The sequence below is a fragment of the Artibeus jamaicensis genome, unplaced genomic scaffold (genome assembly GCF_021234435.1).
Source record: "Artibeus jamaicensis isolate MK-2021 breed Jamaican fruit bat unplaced genomic scaffold, CSHL_Jam_final contig_233, whole genome shotgun sequence".
NCBI classification, from domain to species: Eukaryota; Metazoa; Chordata; class Mammalia; order Chiroptera; family Phyllostomidae; genus Artibeus; species Artibeus jamaicensis.
Genome location: NW_026521486.1, coordinates 23,225,834 through 23,248,978, shown reverse-complemented (window position 1 = coordinate 23,248,978; position 23,145 = coordinate 23,225,834). Strand labels below are relative to the sequence as shown.

Genomic DNA, 23,145 nt, shown 5'->3' with positions numbered 1-23,145 from the left:
CCCATGGGTATCCAATGTCCCATCTCTTTCCATCTTACCATGGGAAAAGTCTAACTGTGTCCTCAGCAAGGCCGAAACAAAAGCCAAGGTGCAGAGATTCTGCTTCGAGTTAAAGCTTAACCTTTTGGAGCCCATGCAGACTCCCACACGCCCTAGGAGCTGCCAGGCCCACATGGTCATGTGCTACTGGGTGAGAAGCGAGCAGGGGATGCACGGGACAAAGGAATTACTGGGTGGGAGAGAGAGAGCGGGAGAGAGAGTGTGTGTTTCCTTATTCCCCTGGAATTATGGGGGAATCCAGAAGCAAAACTGGAATTATCTGCTGAAGGGCAGGCCCCTTGTAGTACCGGGTTCCCCCTCTAGTTGAGTGTTCTAGGAACCCATCTGTATCAGTGCATCAGCTGGCACTGTGGTGAGAGTCTGTGTTTGGCTTCAATGAATTTTTATGTAGACTCTTTCAATGCGTTTGCTTATTTCATGATTTATCAGTCCGCCTGCCCATACCATGCTGTTTGTCAGTTTTTGACCAAAAATGCCATGCACTACTCTTCCAATCTACCAAATCTCTCCCTGAGAGACTTTTTTTGTTTCTCCACTAAAAAAAAAGTTCTCAAAAGGAAACATTTTGCTAAAGTGGAAGAGGTGTAACAAAAAATGGCAGAAGCACTAAGGCATCAAAATCGATGAGTTCAAAAACTTTTGAGCAGTGGAAACAGTGTCTCAATGGTGTATTGCATCAAACAGAGAGAACTTTGATGGCAATTAAAATTTAAACATATAAGAATAAAGACAATTCTTAATAAATACATTCTGGGGTTTTTGGGTCTCCCCTCATATACTAGCTTGAGTTTCAGATAGACCAGGTGCTTTCTCAAAATAACCAGTGAACTTCCAAAGTTTTTGCAGGCTTTTTGATGGATCTACCCCCTAGCTAGACTGACAGGCCTCTTTGGTCCAGCACTTCTCCCTGCACCGTCCAACAATCTGGTACCAGAACAGGGAAAGGAGTGCTAATCCCCTTGCTGGAGCAATGCTGCTACACCCTGTGGTATGAAGCTATCGCTTCCCGGTAAAGCAAACAGGGTCACAGTCCTCGGTTTATTAAATCAATGTCTGATTCCCTTTTCTCTTTTTCTTTTATTAATAACTAGTTAACTATGGTACATATAGAAACAGATTCACTACATCACTTCTCTGCTATTTCTGTCAAGGAGGTATGAATTGAATACAACCATGAGAGATCATCACACAGATTCTCATAAGTATCATGCAACTTTTATTTATAGCAAGTATCAACATCAATTAATATTTATCGAGCACCTATTATGTGTCAGGCATTGTAATCAGGCAGATTCTCATAAATGTTATTCAACTTTTATTTTATTTATTCAAATTGAAGGAAATTTTACAGAATAATCAGCTTGTAGTATTCAAATGTCAACATCTTAAGTGTCCAGGAAGGCTAGGGAACTCTTCTAGGTAGAAGGAGATTAAATAGACCCCTTGAACTGGGTGTTTTACTCTAAAGAACATTACTTTGACAACTGGCAAACCCTGCAGGTAACCTGAGAATTAGTTGGTAGTACTCTGGCAATTTAACGTTGATTTTGCTCATTATATTGTGATTGAGAAGAATATTTTTTGTAGGAAGTATAATAATATTACTCGATGATACTTGAAATTTCATAATAAAATACATCAGTTTGGCAACAAAATCTTAAAAAGTTCATTAAAAGGTTTAAGTTGTTTTTTCTGTACCCATGATCTTCTTAAAAGCTTGTAATAAATTCTAAGTATATATAAAATTTTTATAAAATCTAAAGAAAATAACATATTTAACATTTTTACCCAAAACCTCCAATTTTAAGGTTCGTATCACAAAAATAAAAATGCTATTATCTAAGAAAATATTTAGAATATTTATCGAAGCATAGATTATATTAACAAGCTTGTTAAAACAAACTTGCTGCTCATCAATTAAGAAGTAAAGAATCTATAATTCCACACTGTAATGCAACTCAGATCTACATAAAATTTCGCAGGGTATGTTAATAATAAAAAAGCAAAATACAAAAAAGCAGACATAATTTAATAACATTTGTTGTAAATGAAAAAAAGAATAAAAAACCCTTAACACAAATGCATAGGCTTATACTAAATATTAAAGGTTGAAAAGGTATATTTTAGATTGTTAACAGGAGCTATTCTGAGGCCAGATCAACGTAGGTGATGAAGGGAAATGGAAAAAAGATTTTGGTGTTTAATTGCAATTCTAAATTCTTACTCATCAAGATTAAAATTACAACCTAATAGGCAAGAAAAAAATTGATCATTGATTATTCCGCTATTAATATTTTAAAATTCTAACATTGACAAATCCATTTGAAAACACCGCTGCAGGTTTCGGAGTAAATTTTGTTTCCCTTGATGGCAGCACAGCTGTTTTCCATAGCTGTTCCTTGTATGAGGACTCTGCAGAAGGGACGGTGAATACATTGTTAATCATTGTTGCTGATGAAATCCATTTGTATTTGCAGCTAATACACTCCCTTCACACCAATCAAAATGGCCATCGTAAACAAATAAACAAACAGTAAGTACTGGCACCGTTGTAGAGACAAGAGAGCCCTAGTGCACTGTTGGTGGGAATGCAGACTAGTGCAGCCACTGTGGAAAACAGTATGGGATTTCCTCAGAAAACTAAAAATGAAACTGCCTTTTGACCCAGCAATTCCACTGCTGAGATTATACCCTAAGAATCCTGAAACACCAGTTCAAAAGAACGGATGCACCCCAATGTTCATAGCAGCAAAATTGACAATAGCCTAGTGCTGAACACAGCCTAAGTGCCCATCAGTAAATGAGTGGATCAAAAAAACAGTGGTACATTTACTCAATGGAATACTACACAGCAGAAAGAAGGAAGGAGCTCCTACCTTTGATGACACATGGGTAGAACTGGAGAGCATTATGCTAAGTAAAATAAGCCAGGAAAAAAATAAAATAAAATAAAACAACAGACACACTAACAAAGGCTAAAAAACTAAAATTTGTACCAAAGACATAATATCACTCTGAGGAAATGGGAGAGGATATGATAGCATTAGGGATGAAGATCAGAGTTTTGAAGTTTCAGGTCTAACCTTTTTGAAGATGTAAAGGATTTTGGAATTATGCATTCACTGTGCGATTAAAAATTAATTAAGAGTCTCATGAGCATTTTACTTATATATGCAAATTTTGATGGTGTTCACTTAATGGGTAGAACTACAAAAAAAAAGAAGAAATAAGCCACAAGATGAAAGATAAATACTACATGATCTCACCTAATTAAGTGGAACCTACAAAATGAATGAGCAAGCAAAATACAACCAAAGATATGGAAATAAAGAACAAACTCTGACAGTAACCAGAAGGGAGGGGAGAGGGCAATAATGGGCCAAAGAGGGGGAAGGGTCATCAAGGAATGTGGATACAAGACCCATGGACAAAGCCAAAGGGGGGAAGGAGTGAGGGTGGGAGATAGGAGTGTGTGGGGTGGGGGAATCTGGTGGCAGGAGAATGGAGACAATTGTATTCGAACAACAATAAAAAATGATAATGCAAAAATTTCAAGGCATTTTCAAATACCTTCACTCACTAAACTTTACCGTTATCTCTATAACTTATCATTACTGTTCCTGATTAGCAGAAAGTTCTCACAGAGTTTGTTTGCAAATGACAGCTAAGAATAAATGTGTGCCCACATTCCCATTTTAGTATTCTTTGCATTGTTCCCTGTGGTCCCTTAGATTTAAAAAAAAAAGACTAAGTCACATGGACAGTTGGCTTCTCATATCAAATTATACAGTGGTTTTAATAATATTTATCTCATGATATTATTACTAGGCTAAATGAATTGATGTTTGTAAAGAATTCAGTACAAAAACTGATTCATGTAAACTCTAAATAGATTATTCATTTATTGTATTATTTATCCATAAAGAAGAAGGATAAATAAAATAATAAAGTTATCTATAAAATGCTGGTGATTTTATTCTGTTAGGAGTTTATTTAAATTGAGGAAAAACTTTAAGAAATATCATGGGAAAGATGCACAAGGTCACCAAAACTTCCATGTGAATCAAGGGCCAATAGGTACTGGAGTCTCACATTGGAAATACACCTGCCCACGTTCATGCTTGCCTTCTGTGCTGAACATGTTTTTAACAAAATTCCCAAGGCATGTTCTAAAGTTAAAACTAACCCTGACAGGGTTTGGCCTGGGAAAACACCTGGGCTAGCACCTTCATAAGTGATCTAACAGGTAATATTCAACAATACAACTCTACCCTCAGATGCCACCCACTCATAATTTTAGTTTCCATGCCAATAATGTCTTCAGTGGAATTGCTCAGATGGATTCATTTAGTGCAGGAAATAGAAAATAAATAATATTTCATGACAAAGTAAGAGTGAATGGAAAGTAACACAATTGTTTTATTAATTGGTTACTTGGTTATATAGTGTATCAGTTTCTTACCGCTGCTACAACAAATTACCACAGACTTCGTGGCTTAAAACAACAAAAATTTGTTATCTTGAAGTTCTAGATGGAAGTAAAATCAAATGTCTACAGAGCTGCCTTCCACAGGCACTAGGGGGAAATTTGTTCATTGCCTTTTGCAGCTGGGAGAGGCTGCACGTAATCTGTGGGCCACAGTTTTATCACGTGGACCTCTGTATTTATCTTTACATCTCCTTCTTTGACTCTGCCCCTCTTTTCTCCCTCATGAAAGGACTTATGTTCACATACCTAGATAACCTAGAATAATGTTCCTATCTCAAGATTATTAGATTCAAGTCTTTTTTGCATGCAAGGTAATTCGTTCATAGGATTTGGGGATAAGGATACGGACATCTTTGGGACCACAACTGGCAGACAGACATAATTCTGTCTGCCAGCAGCAGGATAAAATTTGAATTTACAGCTTTTATTACTTGTACTTTTAATTAAAATTTTATTGTAAAATATGAAAGCAAAAATATTGATACAATTTTTTAAATCCTAAATAATCTCTTAGAATTGTTGAAAATATTTTTGTAGTATTTTGTTTTGTCTTTTATTTCTCATTTGTCTTTCAGTGTTATGATAATCAAGCATATCATATAAAAATGTGTACAGATTTTTTAAAATTATTAAAGATGGCTAAAGTAAACACTGAGAACTTTGAAAACACAGGAGTACATTTGTTCACTCCACCTTTCCATATAAGTTATGAATAGTTTTTAAACAATAGTAGTCCAGCCATTATTGTTTTTTAATCCTTTTGCTTTGAAAACCAAGCCAATATATCTTTTGTCTTTTCAAATTCTTTAGTCCCAAGAACTATTTCAGAGTTGACTGTGGTGAACTTGGACATGTTTTTGAAGGTAAGTTTTACAACAGACATTAATCAGATTGCCTTAAAGACTCACATCTCTGAAGCTACCGGAGAACCATCCACCCAGTTCCAGGTCCTCTTCTGAGCAGTAAAGTTCAGCCCAATCCACACATAGTTTGATTGTTTTAGGTTTTTCTGTATAAAAGCCTAAAAAGTAAGTAATGAGTAACTAAATGAACAAAATATTTTATTAATTCATACATATTCAGTAAGATTTTACAATTTGTTGGAATATTGGACTGCTACCACTCCATAGATATTTTTATATTAATTAATTTAAATATTATTTATGCACATTGCATCATATACATATAAATATTCTACTTCAAAACTGAATAAAGGTATTCAGATCAAGACTAGCATGAGGCAAAGGAAGGCACTGACTTTGAGCACTGAACTTAAAAAGGCCTTTAAAACTCAGTTATGGAGATAAGTGATGATTTAATAGAAGAGTGGGAACAAAGTTCAGGAAGGCCATTTTGAGCTATAAAGAGGCTAATGCCATAACCATGACACTAAACCACTTACCATTTCAAGTTGGTCTTGAATGATTAGTAGGTGAGATTTTCTTCCCAAGCAATACCCATAACTGTCACGCCAACTTTTTAATTCATTGGAGAACCAATAACACTTTTCTTGATATTTGAGCCATTCTGATGGGCATGATCCTATTGAGAAATGTGGAAAGCAAAAAGAAATTAAATCACATGTGTATCTCTGAAAATTGACAGTGAAAATATTTATGTGCTATATAAATAAGGGTGTAGCTATAATAAAATTACTCATCACAGTGTTCAGACTCACAGTGTTAAAAATACATATAATATTTTGGGGAACTTAAGAAAACTAATGTAGTAAAATAGCAAAACTGAGGCATAAAGAAATTTTTTTCATGCTATGACCTAATAGAATCATTAAATAGTATGAACCAGCTAAGATATATATTGCATTAATACTATTTGAGAAATTAAATATAATATCATCTATACCATTTGCTTAGAAATTATCCATGTAAAGTCTTAGAATCTCTATCATTTGTGTATGTGTGTGTAATCTCTTTTATTATTTTCCTTTTGTTATTAAATAACATTGAGATTAATTTTTTTCAACTGCTTTGTAATTTCAACTTTATCAAGACTTGTTATTTCCTTAAAATTAAATTGAATTCTCAAATTGAAGATCTCTGAGACTTTTGGCGTAATACTGAGGGAAAGTGATGTATATATAAAAATATAACTACAGGCCAATATAACTATCCAAACTTTTAGCCATTATAATCACCTCTTTTATTTGAGGTAAAATTCATGTAAAATAAAATTCAACATTTACTCCAGTAAATGCCATGGGCTTTACTACATCCACAGTGTTGTTCAAACATGACTGCTAAATCACTCCAAAATATTTTCATTACCCCAAAGTAAAACCCCATAAACATTAAGCAGCAACTAACTACCCATTTCTCCAATTCCCAGACTTGGCAATCACTAATCTATTCTCTATTTTTATAGATTTGACTATAATGGACATTCATAGACATGGAATAATATGTAGCTTTTTGTGACTAGCTTTTCTCTCTTAGCATAAAGCTTTCAAGATTCATTCAAATGAAGCATGCATCAGTACTTCGCTCCTTTTATGGCTCTATAGTATTCCACCACATGGAGGTAGCATTTTTTTTATCCATTTATCAAATGATGGACATTTTTGACCATTCCTGATTGTTATGAATACTCTTGCTATAACTATTCATGCATAAAGTTTTGTGTGAGCATACATTTTCTTTTGGGTTTATACCTAAGATTTGAGTTGTTAAGTTATATGATAATTCTGTTTAACTTTCTTAGGAACTGGCCAATTATCTATCACAGTGTTGCATCATTGACCATTTATATGCCTACCAGCAATGTATAAGCAATTTCTCCACATCACCAACACTTGTTATGTTTGCATGAAGATAGCTATCCTAGAGGGTGTGAAGTAGTTCCTCATTGTGGTTTTGATTTCTTGTTTTCTTAATAATTAATCACGTTAAACAATTTCTCATGTGCTTATTGTCCTTCTGTTTAGTTTCTTTGAAGAAGTGTCTTTTGTATCTTTTACTCATTTTTTTTACTTAGTTGCTTTTGTTTTGAAATTATAATAGTTTTTTATATTTTGTAAATATATGTAAGAGTTTTTGGATACTACGTACTGATTAGATACATAATTTGCAAGTATTTTTCCCAGTTGGTGTGCTGTCTTTAATTCCTTGATAATATCTTTTGATGAAGTAAGGTCTTTACTTTTGATGATATTGATTTTATCTATTTTTCTGTTTTGTCATTGGTCCTTTTGATGTCATATTTGAAATTATTGTCTAACCGAAGTTTCTGAAGATTTATATCTATTTTCTTATAGAAATTTATATTTTGTACCTACCATATGTGCTTCTTATTAGGAAATGGAGAACCCAAATAACTTATATGTATGGCTCATGGACAGAAGCTAAGAAAGGGGAGATGCTGGAGGAAACAGGGTACCAGGCGGAGGAGGATGAAGGGGAGAAAGCAACGATGGGACAACCGTGACAGCCTAATCAATAAAATATCATTAAATGAATAGAAAAAATTTATAGTTTAGCTCTTACATTTAAGTCTTTGATCTATTTTAAATTTATTTTTGTATATTGTATGAGCTAGGTGTCCAAGTTCAATCTTTGTATCTGGCTGTCCAGGTGACCTGGCCCCATTTGTTAAAAAGATTGTTCTTCCCACATTGAACGGCTGTCACCCTGGTCAGTCATTTGGCCAGAGTTGTATTCTGGACCCTCGATTCCATTTCATTGATCTATATGTCTATGTTAAAGCCAGTACCACACTCTTTTGATTGCTACAGATTTGTAGTAAGTTTTGACGTTGGAAAATTTGAATCTTCCAAATTAATTATTTTTTAAGATTGATTTTGCTATTCAAGATCCCTTGCAATTCCATATGAATTTTAAGATCACCTCATTTATTTCTTTAAAAAATTAGATAAGATTTTTATAAGGATTTTGATAAGGATTTTTTTGGATCTCTAGCTCACTTTGGTTAGTATTACCACCTTAAACAAGTTGTAGTGTATAAATGTATTGGAAGATTTTTTTCAGTGATAACAAGGAATAACATGCTGATACATGCTAAAACAGGAATGAACATCAAAGTGTCATAATAAGTATAAAAAAAGACATAGAAGGTCAAATATCACATGATTCCATTATATGAAAATCTACAATAGGTTAATCTATAGCAACAGAAAGGAGATTAGTTATTTCCAGAGGATGAAGGGCAAAGAAATGGTGATTAATTGCTTATTGTATGTGAGATTTCTTTTTTTGGCTGATGAAAATGTTTTGGAACTAGACAGATGTGGTGTTTGCCCATCTGATTGTCCTAACACCAATGAATTGTTTAATTTTAAATGGCTTACTTTATGTTTGTGAATATTACTTCAATTAAACAAGAAGAAAAAAGTAATAAGAAATTACTACCTTATAGTTTGATGTACAGTATTTAGACTGACTTGAATGGATGTTCAGTGCCGATTATATGATTCCATGTTTACCTATGAAAGCAACCTTACCGCTGAAAAGGTTTCATTCTGATACACAATGTAATGAGGGTTTGGCTAGTCAGAATGTGAAATATGTGATAAAGATACAACATAAAATTCATTCATTTTAATTCACCTGTACATATAGAACAAACAGATAATTCAAAAGAAAGAGTAAACTAACATTTTATATGTGACATTATCACAATTCACATGTGATAAAGAGGACTATGCAAATTAGAGATAAAAAATATTTTAATAAAGTTATAAAATAAGTTAATTTGCTGCTCCATCACATACTATAAATGTCCAACTCTCAGAGTTAAGTGTTAAAAAGTTAAAAAATGAAATTTGATATAGCTGCTTTTATCTATTTTTATATTTCATAAAAGTATATTAAGAAACAAAAATATTTATTAGCATATTGTCTTAGCCTACAATGAAGGTTTTTTAACATTTTTAATTATTGTTTGAGAACAGTTTTCTGCCTTTTTCTCCCACCCCTCCCCACCACCCCAGCCCTTTCCACCTCCCTCCCATTTCCAGCCCCCCTAGTTATTGTCCAGGTGTTCTTTATCCTTGTTCCTGCAAACCCCTCACCCTTTCCCCTTGTAATCCCCTTTCCTCTCCCCTCTGGTCACTGTCAGCCTGTTCTCAGTTTTCATATTTATATGTCTCAACTTGCTTTTATATTTTGGAGGGAAGAACCTAATTTTTACATTCTGTTGTACAGCTCTCCTCCCACTGCAAAAATATATGTAGATATAAATCAAGTTTTGAGTAAAAAGAAGACGTATATCAAATATTTATTTGTTTATTTAATTTATGTGCTTAGTAAGATATTTCGCGCTTGGAAGACCCAGAAGATTAACACAAGAGCAGGTGGAAGACTTGAACGATACCTCTACGGTCTGCAGCACTCGAAACAGAGTGGCCCGTATCTGCACCGCTCCCTCTTGTGTCGTTGTTCATTGCCAGCTTTCCAACATCTTCCTGGGTGTTAATTGAGTTATTTCCTTTTTGACAACTTAGCAACACTCCTTGAGAAACTTGAAAACAGGATTATTTTAAGGTTGGTTAAATATCTTCTCTCTGCAATGTCTCAGAGACCAATTCTTTAGAATGATTCTGATGGTTGGAACGAGAAATCACTGAAGGGATAACTGGAAAGTGGTTTTTATTTTCATGTCTAATGAAAATTATTTCAAATACTATACAACTAATTCATTTATATAGCATATATGTGTTAAAGATCTAGTCAGTGCTAAGCATTGTTCTAAAAATTGACAAATAAGACAAAGTTCTTGCTCTAGGGCACTCACATGCTCTTTTAATGCTTTCTTAACATTTTGCCAAAACTTATGATATCATGTTTAGCCCATTCTGCTGTAATTATTAATATAAAATCTATTTTTTCTAATACAATATGAGCTTCCTCAACATGATTATTCCTTTCTTCAACTTTGGGAATTTGTAGTAGTGTTTGTGGTATACTAATTCCTCAGTAAATATTTGTGGAAAAAAAAGCAAGACTAAACTAAATAAAATCTTACATAAATGTATAAAAAATATGGATATTTATCTATTTCCAAAATACTGACAAATTAAAAGATAGGCTATCCAGCCCTGGCTGGTGTAACTCAGTGGATTGAGTGCAGGCTGTGAACCAAAGGGTCGGCAGTTCGATTCCCAGTCAGGGCACATGCCTGGGTTGCAGGCCAGGTCCCCAGTGGGGGGCATGTAGGAAGCAACCACACATTGATATTTCTCTAATTCTCTCCCTCCCTTTCTCCGTCTAAAAATAAGTAAAATCTTTTTTTAAAAAGCTCTCCAAATATTCACCTCAAACATACAGACACACACACACACACACACACACACACACACACACACACACTTTCCTCCAATCAGATTTTATGCTACTTAAGAACAAATACAAGGGGTCCTTAGTTCACTGTTGGTGGGATCACAGACTGGTACAACCATTATGGAAAACAGTACGAATTTTCTCAGAAAAATAAAAATCAACCTGCCTTTTGACCCATCAATTCCACTGCAAGGATTATATCCCAAGAATCCTAAAACATCAATTTCAAAGAACCTATGCACCCCAATGTTCATAGCAGCACAATTTACAATAGCCAAGAGTTGGAAGCAACCTAGTTGCCCGTCAGTAAATGAATGGATCGAAAAAATTGTGGTACATATAAACAATGAAATTCTATGCATCAGAGAGAAAGAAGCTACTACCCCTTTCAACAACATGGATGGAACTGGAAAGCATTATGCTGAGTGAAATAGGCCAGGTGTTGAAAGACAAATACCATATTATCTCGCCTTTAACAGGAAGCTAAACAACAAAGCAAACAAGCAAGCAGAATAAAAATAAAGCCACTGAAATAGAGAACAAGGGGACAATGACCAGAGGGGAGAGGGGAGGGAATTTAAGGGGGAAAAAGGGGAGGGATTTGGAGGAACAAGTATGAAGGACACAGGAATGAGGACTGGGGGGGGAGGAAATGGGAGGGAGGTGGGGAGCATGGGGGGGGCTGGGATGGGAGAAATAGACAAAAAACCGTACTTGAAAAATAACCAAATAAGATTATTAAAAAACAAATACATATCTTATTTGACAATATATTAAATACATTACTATGAAGTACATAACCTATGGCTTTATACATAGTAGCACCTTAATAAATCTTAGTTAATATGAGAAAGAATGAATATGAAATGAGACATAATACGGTAAAAGACATAAAAAGTATACATTTTCATATATTTACTTATTAAGGAAATTTTAACTTACCCAACAATGCCAGGGAGATAAAAGTCAAAACCAGAATGCCATTTACTATTCCAGATATTCCCAATAAGATTTTATACCAGTGCAACATCACAGAATAATCTGAGAAATCAATCACATGAGTTAGCTTAGAAAAGGGCATTTCCAATAAGTGATAGCAATTGTAACAATAGAATTTTATATATTTCATAATATTGATTTTGAAGTTCAAAGGATATTAGTCCATCAAAAACATAAAAACTAAATAAATGGAAAAATATTTATTTAGTAATGATAATATTCTGGGAGATCAGAAGTTGTGACACATGTTATATTGAATCTTTAAAATGCTAATATTTGGCATAATTTACCAGTGAAAAGAAGAATTTTAATGTGTATATGTAATAATTCCTTCCAGGTGTGTGTGATGTGTACTTACAGACACACATATGTATCCACACAAATGAAAACTTTCTAATTAATCACTTGCTTTGTTTTTGGATGTTCATAGCAGTTTTATTTGTAATAACCATAAACTGGAAATAATCCAGATGCCCTTCAGTGAATGCTTAAGAAAGCTTTACATACATACCATGGAACATTACTCAGCAATATGAAAAATTAACTATAAGCCCTGGCTGGTGTAGCTTAGTGGATTGAGCACGGGCCTGTGAACCAGACAATCGCGGTTCGATTCCCAGTCAGGGCACATGCCTGGGTTGCAGGCCGGTTCCCTGCAGGCCACTTCCCAGCAGGGGACGCACAAAAGGCAACCATACATTGATGTTTCTCTCCCTCTCTCCTTCCCTTCCCCTCTAAAGAGAAATAAATAAAATCTTAAAAAAAAAAGAAAAATTAACTATAGATACATGAAACAATGTAGATGAACCTAATAGCATTATGCTGAAAGAAGAACAAAAAAGGCCAGTCTCCAAAGTTAACAGCATACTATGTAATTTCATTAATACAACATTCTTTTTATCAATAATTATTTTTAAATATCTATTTATATAATTACTTTTCCAATCACCATTTATTCCCCTTATACCTTCCTCCACTTCCACTCACCCTACCCTCCCCCCAAAATCACCACACTGTTTTCCTTGAAATGACAATATTATAGGAATAGAAAACAGATTAGTGGTTGCAGAAATTAAGGAGAGAGTAAGGCTGAGAGGGAACTGGATGTGGCTATAAAAATTCAAAGTGAAGGGGGAGAAATATTCTGTATCTTAACTCCATCAATATATCTTTTCTGTGATGTACTATAATGCTGCAAGAGGCTTACATTGGTGAAAATGGGTAAACAGTGTACATGCCATCTGTGTATTAATTCTTTTTCACAATTTTTATTGTTATTAAAGCTGTTGGGGTGACATGGTTAATAAAATTATATACGCTTCTGGTATACAGTTCTATACTACAGCATTTATGTATTGTGTGTTCACCAATGTCAAGTCTCCCTCCATCACCATTTACCCCCCTGCACCCACTTCTTGCTCTCCCCATGCCCCTTTTCTCCAGTCACTGTACTGTTATCCATGTCCATGAGGGTTTCTTTTTTTGTTTAATCCCTTCTCCCAGCCTCCCATCCCCCACCCCTCTATCAGTCTTTTCTCTGTATTTGTGAGTCTGTTTCTATTTTGTTTATGTTTATTTTATTCATTAGATTTTGTTCATATAAGTAAAATCATATGGTATTTGTCTTTCTCCAACTGGCTTATTTCACTTAGCATGATACTCTCCAGTTCCATCCATGCTGTCACATAAGTTAAATTTTCTTTTTTTATGGCCAATAATATTCATTGTGTAAATGTTCCACAGCTTTTTAACCCGCTCACATACTCATGAGCACTTAGGTTGTTTTCAAATCTTGACTACTGTAAATAAGGCTGCAGTGAACACAAGAGTGCATATATTCTTTCAAATAAGTGTTTTGGGTATCTTTAAATATATTCCCAGAAGTGGAATTGCTGGGTTATAAAGCATTCTCATTTTCAGCATTTTGAGAAACCTCCATCCTGTTTTCCGGAGTGGCTATACTAATCTGCATTTGCACTAGCATTCCCTTTTCTCCACATCTTTGCCAACCCTTGTTTGTTGACTTATTGATGATAGCCATTCTGACAAGTGTGAAATGATATGTCATTGTGGTTTTAATTTGCATCTCTCTGATTACTAGTGACATTAATCATCTTTTCATATGTGTATTGTCCATCTATGCATCCCATTTGGTCCTTTCAAAGGATTAAAGTGTCTATTTAGGTCCTTTACTCATTTTTTAAATTGCATAGTTTGCTTTTTGGTGTTGAGTTTAATTAGTTCTTTATAAATTTTGGATGTGAATCCCTTATCAGATATATTAATGGCAAATATGTTCTTCCATTTAGTGGGTTATTTTTATTTTGTTGATGATTTCCTTTGCTGTGCAAAAACTCTTTAGTTTGTTGTAGTCTCACTTGTTTATTTTCTCTTTGTTTTCTTTACCAAGGACATATATCAGAAAAAATGTTGCTACAAGAAATGTCTGAGATTTTATGCCTATGTTTTCCTCCGGTATTTTTATAGTTTCAAGTCTAACATTTAAGTCTTTAATCCATTTTGAGGTTTTTCTTGTGTATGGTATAAGGTGGTAGTCTAATTTCATTTATTTGCACATATCTCTCTGGGATATTTCTCTTGTGAAGCTTATTGGATTAGCTCAGATGTTGTCTGAAGCCAGCCACTAGGTGTGTTCGTTCTGAGGCTTCTTGGGAGGTATTCCTGTCTATAGCAATACCTGACGCTGCCTGTGACTGGCCCTGGGCAACAGCTTGGAGTTACAAAACAATACACAGTTAGTGGCAACCTCTGCTAGGCCTGTGCGTGTGAGGACAAAACCAAGCTACATACCAAGGCTGATTTTTACCAACATAGGACTGGGAACAGGTCAGCAAAAGTCCAAGGCACCCAAAGATCTGCCTCCATCTGCCATCATCTGCCAGCTGCCTGTTAGGCTCAGTCACAAATAAGCCTCTGACAGTATTCAAATTGCATGATGTTCTCAGGGAGTCGTCATGTTGCATTCATCGGACTGATAGAGGTTCCAACTTGATGGCAGTGCTGGGTCTGAGGCCACTCAGCAAATGTTCCAGAGTATAATACCAAGTCTAGTTTTTACCCACTGGGTGTGTGCACATATCTGTTGTGGGATCGGGTCTCAGGGAACCATCAGGGTGAGGCTAGAAGAGTTTATCAGGCCTAAACAGACCAAGATTTGGGCATGTGAAGGGAAGGCTCTGAACTAGTTAGGAGTGCAAGGGGGAGTCATCCAGAGTTACACAATTCAGTCTGGTCCAGATTCTGCCAGGAACCCAAACTCAGCAGGGGGTTGACATGGAGAAGATGAGGCTAGTGAGTGTCCTATAAGGGCAGTTGCCAGTTGGGCTTGAACTGAAGGTGGGGAAAATGGTCCCTTTCTCAAGCCATCCATCTCAATTATCTTGTGTTCTGCTTGGACTTCAGCAGAGTGGAGCCACCAGGAGTCAGGAAGTTGGGGCCTCTGGAGCCAGGCACATGGAGCTAGTGGGTTCCCCTAGTGGATCTCCTGTGATAGAGGAGGTGCTAGTCCGGTTTACAAAAAGTGGGAGGAATGACCCCCACCAAAACCCACACAACTCAGTCACTGACATCCCCTGTCTGCCTAGACCTTTACACCCAGGCCCAGGCAGGTAATTCCTCAGCAGAACACAAGCTTCATAGGCGGAGAGAGAAGGATTTCAGAGGGTGGGACTGTTGTTGCTACCAGGCTGATGCTATATGCAGGTGAGCGCTCCACCCAAGAGATATGGTGTCTGGTGTGGCAGAGTGACTCAGCACAGGGATCCTGGTGGCTGAGACTTCAGCTTTCTCCCAAGAGCCACAAACCCCAGTCCCCCCCTCATGTGACTTTAGTCTGACCCACCCTCACTCTCCTGGAGCTCAGGGTGAGTGGCCATGAATGATACTTTGTGTGTTGACTCTTTAAGAGGGTGCCAGTTTCACTACCAGATTCCCTTCTCTTCGTGGCAGACAGAATCAGTACTGATTTTCACAGCCAGGTGTTATGTGGGAGGCCCTTCCTGCCTCTGGTGTTCTGGGCTCAGGATCCCAGCTTAGGGCTGAGACTCTACACTTCTCAGGGGAAATCTCTGCAGCTGAAATAGCCGTCTGGAATTTCAGCTCCTGCCTGTGGGATCAAAGTCCTTTTTGTGTCTCTGCCCTTCCTACCAGTCTCAATATGGTTTCTGCAAGTCCTTGGTTATAAGACTTCTCTTCAGCTAGTCTTCAGTTGGTTATTCCAGTTTTTGCTCTATATTTTAGTTGATATATTCTCATTTGTTCCTGGGAGAGGTGAGTGTAACATCTACCGATTCCACCACCATCTCCGTTCCCTCTTAACCATTGGTTTAAATGTAGCATTCCCAAATCATTTTCACCTGTTTCATTTACCAAGCATGTAATATGAATAAATAGGCAGTTTTCCAAAGAAGACACACAAATGGCCGAGCACCTGAAAAGATGTTCAACACCACTAACCATCAAGCAGAACAACAACGACTTACCTTCTCGCAGTTGTTGGGGTGGCTCTTACCAAAATGACAAAAGATCACAAGTGTTGGTGAGAATGTGAAATGATGCCACCACTACAGGAAACAGTATGGAGGCTCCTCAAAATGTTTAAAACAGAACTACCATATGATTCATAAATCCCACTTCTGGGTATAACCAAAATAATTGCAAGCAGTAGCTCAAAGACAGGTTTGCACTTTTGTGGCCAGTGCAGCATTATTCACAAGACTCAAGACATGGAAACATTCTATGCATCTGTCTACAAATGAAAGGATGAAGAGAATGACACATACGTATACACTATTGGGTCGACGTGGATGGAACTTGAGGACAGTACATTAAGTAAAAACAGACAGACACAAATACTGTACATGTCACCTATACATGGATCCTAAAAAGGCTAAAATTACAGAAGCGGAGAATAGAATGATAATTTCCAAGCACCGTAGGTAGGGGTGATGGGCAGATGTCCAAGTGTATAAACTTCCAGTTATAAGGTGAATAAGTTCTGGGGTTCCACAGTACAGATACTGATTATAGGTGACAATGCTGTATTATATACTCTAAACTTGTTAAGAGAACAGATCTTAAATGTTCTTATTCCAAAAACATTGTAATTATGTGAGTTGATGGAAGTATTTATTAACCCTGCCGGGTCATCATTTTGCAATATATAAATGTACCAAATCAGTCCACAATACATCTTAAATTTATACGATGTTATATATCAACTGTATCTCAATGAAGTTTGGGGAAAATCCCAAATCTCCATTACTATATCATACTTGGAAGGCTTTATTCAATGCAGTCACACAAGATAACCCAAATGAAGTGAAAACAATTAAAAAAGACGTACAATTATTTAAAGACAATATCAGTATGGGTTCCACAACACTAAAAGAATACCACAGAGAATAAAATAATTAGTGACTGCAGTCATACAATTAACATACTGAAATCAATTACCTTTTATATACAATATCATTTAAAAGTATAAATAAAGAAAAGGCATTGCTTTGGCTAGTGAATGAAACAAAAACAAATAAGAAGTTTAGAAATAAAAAGTTTCCCCAAGCCAATCAATCAATCAATAAAAATAAATTGCCCAAACCAATATGAGGAGAACTAGACAAACATATAAATAACTGAAAAGCATAAATGTGGACTTGAAGAAATAGAAATTCAACCATGTTTGAACTGGAAGCTGAGTGTCAAAGAGATAAATTTTCCCTAAGGTAATTGATAAAGCAGGAAGGAATTTAGTACACTGAACTACACTTTTGTTTTGGTTTAGATGTTTGGGCTGAATGTCTGCAAAATTTATTATAAAATTAATTGGAACAACTAAGTGAGCTAACCAAGAGATTAAGCAATTAAAATATTTAAAAGGTGGAAATATGAAATGGTACAATGCTATGGAGGGATATTTAGAAAAAATTAGCAAAATTCTATAGCTACTTACATGATCACCCAATAATATTCTTTCTAGAAATCTGCTCCAGTGATATAGTGGAAAATATGAAAAAATGTATGTGTAAAGCCTTATAGTAGAAATATAATAAAGTATGCAAACATCATAAATGTCCCACAGCAGGGGGCTGGCTGGAAGGGACAGGATGGGAGCTGCAAATGTCTGCAATTACCTTGCCGTACAGATTTGACTTTGAAAATACATGTTTTTACATAATTAAAAAATAATTATATTATACTGTTTGACATGTATCACATAATCGTCATTTCAAAATGTGTTTACCTATACATATATATAAAATAAGATAAGCCAGAAATTTTAAGTGATCCATAACTAAAATGGAATACAAAGTAAAGAATCCAACTGGGCATTAAGTTAGTGGCAATATTTCAAGTAATTTCATTTTTTAAAAATTATTTAAAGATTATTTTGGAGTAGAGAAAGGGAGGGAAAAAGAGACAGAGAGACATTGATGTGTAAGAGAAACATCGATTGGTTGCCTCTCTTATGTCCGCAACCAGGGACCTGTACCCCAAACAAGGCATGTGCCCTGACCAGGAATCAAACTGGTGACCTTTTGGTCTACAGGATGATGTCCAACAAGCTGAGCCACACCGTTCAGGGCTTAAGTAATTTTAAAAGATAATCGGACTGTGCAAGTACAATGGAGTATATACTAAGGATTAGAAAACTCTCCAGTGCATTTCAATCTGTTTTAAATTATTATATTATTAGTAATACTACATATAATTATTCTGAAAGTTTATATATATGACAAAAATATAACTTTTTATTATCATTAATGCCATGATATGGAAAAAGGTATACAAATATACAATTACAAAGTTAAGTAAAACCCTATGTATTATAAAAAGGATTAAATTGTCAATTAGATTCAAATGTAATGTTTTACCCAAGCTTTACTAAATTTGACCAAGCTTTATTAAATATTTACAAAGGGTACATTAGTAATATATAAATATTACCTTATACTACTTAAGTAACTAAAGGTTGCAAATTTATTATTTGTAGCTTCCTGAGCTCCTTTTTTAAATAATTTTATTTAGTTATTTTTCAAGTACAGTTTTTTGTCTATTTCTCCCAGCCCAGCCCCCCCCCCGCCCTGTGCTCCCACCTCCCTCCCATTTCCAACCCCTTAGTTCTCGTCCCTGTGTCCTTCATATTTGTTCCTCCAAATGCCTCCCCCTTCTTCCCCCTTAAATTCCCTTCCCTCTGGTCACTGTCTCCTTGTCCTCTATTTCAGTGTCTTTGTTTTTATTCTGTTTGCTTGTTTGTTTTGTTGTTTAGCTTCCTGTTAAAGGTGAGATCATATGGTAAATGAATGGATAAAAAAATTGTGGTACATATACACAATGGAATTCTATGCAGCAGAGAGAAAGAAAGAGCTACTACCCTTTGCAACAACATGGATGGAACTGGAAAGCATTATGCTGAGTGAAATAGGCCAGGAGTTGAAAGACAAATACCATATGATCTCACCTTTAACAGGAAACCTGAGCTCCTTTTTTGAATAAAACACATTTGGTTTTCAAGTGACATCTACAAAATGAATATGAAAAGGTTTGCACAGAGGAGTTACTACATTCTGTGACCTTTCACACCAATATCTCTATTTCTAAAAAACAAAGTTATTCACCTGATGAAAAACATATTTTAAAGTCTTGGCAAGGTAAAGTAAAATTTGGTATTAAGATGCCATATTTTATGAATAATAAGGAGATGAATGACCGACAGCAAATATTAATTTTAACTATTTATTTTAATTTAATGCACATATTTTCTGAGAGTCTCCTAAAAATAGAGAGCCCAGAAATAAATTTGTGTCTCTACAGTAAATTAATATTCAACAAACGGAGCAGAAGCATAACATGGAGTAAAAATAGCATCTTCAACAAATGGTGTTGGGAGAGCTGGACAGATACATGCAAAAAAGTGAAATTCAACCACCAACTTATACCAAAAAAATAAATAAATTCAAAATGGATAAAAGACTTAAATATGTTATGAACCATAAAAGTCCTAGAGAAGAACATAAGCAAGAAAATCTCAGATATTCCATGTAGCAATATTTTCAGTATGCCTCCTAGTCAAGGGACATAAAGAACAGAATAAACAAATGGGACCTCACCAAAATAAAAAGCTTCTGCATAGCTAAAGAAAACAGCAAAATGGAAAGGGAACTGACCTTATGGTAAAATATACTTGCCGATGGTACCTCAGACAAGAGTTTGATCCCCAAAATATATAAAAAACCCATGTGACTCCACTATAGAAAGACAAACAATTCAATTAAAAAATTGGCAAAGGACCTGAACAGACACTTCTCCAAGGAGGACATACAGAGGGCCCAGAGACATATGAAAGGATGCTCAGCATCAGTAGCCATCAGAGAGATGCAAATTAAAACCACAATAAGATACCACTTCACACAGGTGAGAATGACCATCATAAACAAATCAACAAACAACAAGTGCTGGCGAGGCTGTAGAGATAAGGGAACCCTAGTGCACTGTTGGTGGGAAGGCAGACTGGTGCAGCCACTGTGGAAAACAGTATGACGTTTCCTCAGAAAAATAAAAAATGGAGCTACCTTTTGACCTGGCAATTCCACTGCTGGAATTGTACCCTAAGAATCCTGAAACACCAATTCAAAAGAACCTAAGCACCCCATTGTTTATAGCAGCACGATTTACAACAGCCAAGTGCTCGGAGCAACCTAAATGCCCAGCAGTGAATGAATGGATCAAAAACTCTGGTACATTTACACAATGAAATACTACACAGCAGGAAGAAAGAAGGAGCTCCTATCCTTTGCAACAGCACGGATGGAACTGGAGAGCACTATGCTAAGTGAAATAAGCCAGGCATTGAGGGACAAATACCGTATGATCTCACCTTTAACTGGAACATAATAACATAAATAAGCAAAATATTATCAAAGACATTGAAATTAAGAACACACCAACAGAAACTAGAGGGAAGGTGAGGAGGGATAATGAAAGAAGGCAGGGGAAGGGTTGTCAAGGAACATGTATGAAAGACACATGGACAAAGTCAAAGAAGATTAAAATTGAGGGTGGGAGCTGAATATCGGTGAGGAGGAGGAAAGTGGTGCTGGGAAATGGAGATCCCTTTACTTGAACAACAATAAAAATTAAAAAGTAAAAGTAATTATATGAGACAAATGTTATTTTAAAAAGCAAATGTTAGTCCCGCATTGATAAACGAGAGAGGCAGGTAAGAGACAAGATGGAGACAAACACAGAAAAACATCAAAAAATAAAAATAAAACAATTCAAGAACAGATATTAGAAATCCCTATCCACATTAATATTCATGTTAATATTAACCTATCCTCACCCATATTAATCCACACTACCTAGAAAAAACTGAATTCGGTACCTTTATATGTAAGTTCGGATGATTGGATGGAAGTCCTTCTTTTCAAATGCATGTTCAATGTCATGTATCTCTCTTCATCTTGCATCTTCAGTGTGATAAGTGTGTATGTGTATGTTTTGTTTTTTAATATGATATGTATTATGAAAATAATAAACCTGATGCCAATCAGGGGACTGTCCTCTAACTACTGACTTGTCCTCACATTGTCCACACAGGGTACATACAAGGGTTCACAGTTTCATCTCTGGTGAAAACCTCAGAGGAAATGTCTTGTTTTATTTTTCTCATGACCTAGATAGCACAATTTCTCAAGTTTACACTATATATTAAATTTAATGTTGTATTTGTTCTTTTAAAAACTCTGATAACCTGTAAAGTCAGGGGAATGGAAAATAGGTATGTGAGTATTTGGGATTATGCTCTCTACCTAATACATTAATATGTCAATATGAGAAACATCCAAACCAGTGAGAATTTTTATGAGGTTTTTTGAGCCAAACTGACAATTGCTGAGAAGCAAAACCTCAACAGATTGAGAAATCACTCTGGAAAATGGCGGTTTCGCACCTTATTTTACACATAAAAATCAAAAGAGGAGGCCTAATTGGGTTACATGAAATCTATCAGTGATAGATTAGGGAGGCAGGAGAAAGCAAAGCGGAGATTGAGTAAAAAATAAAATGATAAACACATACGTCTTTCACACAGGTGGTACACAATAGTTAACACTCAACAATTAACAGTAACAGTGAGGGGTTTTGCAGGGTCTCTCTGCTGCAGTGCCTGTGCTTTGAGGGATCCAGAAAGAGGAAATTCGACACTCCAAATGTATATTATCCTAGGCACAAAAAGACAGTAGACACAACTGACGTAAAGGTTAACTTTTGTCAGGGAAGATTCCAGCGTAGGACATTACTGCCCGCCATGACCTTTTAGTTAGAAAGGCTCTCACTTGACACCATTCTATGTGGCTACTTTAGCCTCCGAGTCTGCAAGGCCATCACACAGACCTCCCCTGAGCTTGTCAGGCTTAGCATTTTCATCCACAAATATATAATTCAATATACTAGCTTGCAATTACCTAATGGTTAAATTATTTTCTGATCCAAAAAATATTGCAAATTATAATAATGATATAATTACATAACTTGAACAGAAATTAACTGGCAATTTTTGGCATTTTAAAGACATTCAAAATATATACAGCATTTGGCAAAAGCAGGATTACAGCTTCAATGATGTGAAATACAGAGTTTATTCTTATATTATTGTTCATTGATTATTGTATTATTTTCCATCTGTAAACCTACTGCCCACTCCAGTATTTAAAATATTGGGGAGAATTTAGTAAAGAAACCATGTTTTCCAATGATCTTTTCTAATATTTGAAAAGAAGGCCCAATATTTATGAAGCAGGGCAGAAATTAGATTTTTTTTCACTTAGCTTTTGGGAGGTCTAATTTACAAGCCATGTGCATTTATTACATGTATATGATTGGATGAATTTTAGCCAACATATAAATATTCATAATCATCACCAAATCTAGTTTACAATTTTTCTATCAATGTAAAACATTCACTTTGGCCCAAACTAAACAGAGTAACACAGTTCTAGAAAAACTAACTTCTTTCATTAAGATAAAGTAGTTTAAAATTTAGACAACTAGATCCCAAATCTCTGCCAATTGTAGCAAATCTAGAATGGAAACCCAAAGACTAGCCAGGAGATTTCATTACTGTTTGGCTAAAGGTTGAATAAGAAGGTAGAACCTCATAAATGTACTCACCTGGGGGATGGAGATGTTTGCAAGGAGAGCGGCATGAGGGTTTTGAACTTCATTTTCTGCAGGGTTGTCCATCTCACAATGACATAGAAGCTGGCT

General features: G+C 35.6%; 1 protein-coding gene across 1 annotated transcript; it reads right to left on the bottom strand.

Moving 5' to 3' along the window:
* Positions 1–1,855: 1,855 nt before the first annotated feature.
* On the bottom strand, positions 1,856–21,435 carry LOC119065717 (killer cell lectin-like receptor subfamily F member 1). The gene is made up of 6 exons (XM_037167851.2): positions 21,263–21,435; positions 11,803–11,901; positions 9,896–10,042; positions 5,952–6,091; positions 5,458–5,570; positions 1,856–2,472 (listed from the first exon to the last, which is right to left on the bottom strand). The coding sequence occupies exons 1-6, from the start codon at positions 21,345–21,347 to the stop codon at positions 2,364–2,366; spliced, it is 693 nt and encodes a 230-aa protein (XP_037023746.2). The 5' UTR covers positions 21,348–21,435; the 3' UTR covers positions 1,856–2,363.
* Between the last annotated feature and the right edge of the window lie 1,710 nt (positions 21,436–23,145).

Bases quoted from the DNA above. Each gene is read 5' to 3' on its own strand.
- LOC119065717 (XM_037167851.2), bottom strand. From the start codon at position 21,347: ATGCAAGATGAAGAGAGATACATGACATTGAACATGCATTTGAAAAGA. The intron at 5,571-5,951 runs GTAAGTGGTTTA...CTTACTTTTTAG, and splicing joins TTCAAGACCAACTTGAAATG to GCTTTTATACAGAAAAACCT. The intron at 2,473-5,457 runs GTGAGTCTTTAA...TCCCTTCTGCAG, and splicing joins TCTCCGGTAGCTTCAGAGAT to AGTCCTCATACAAGGAACAG.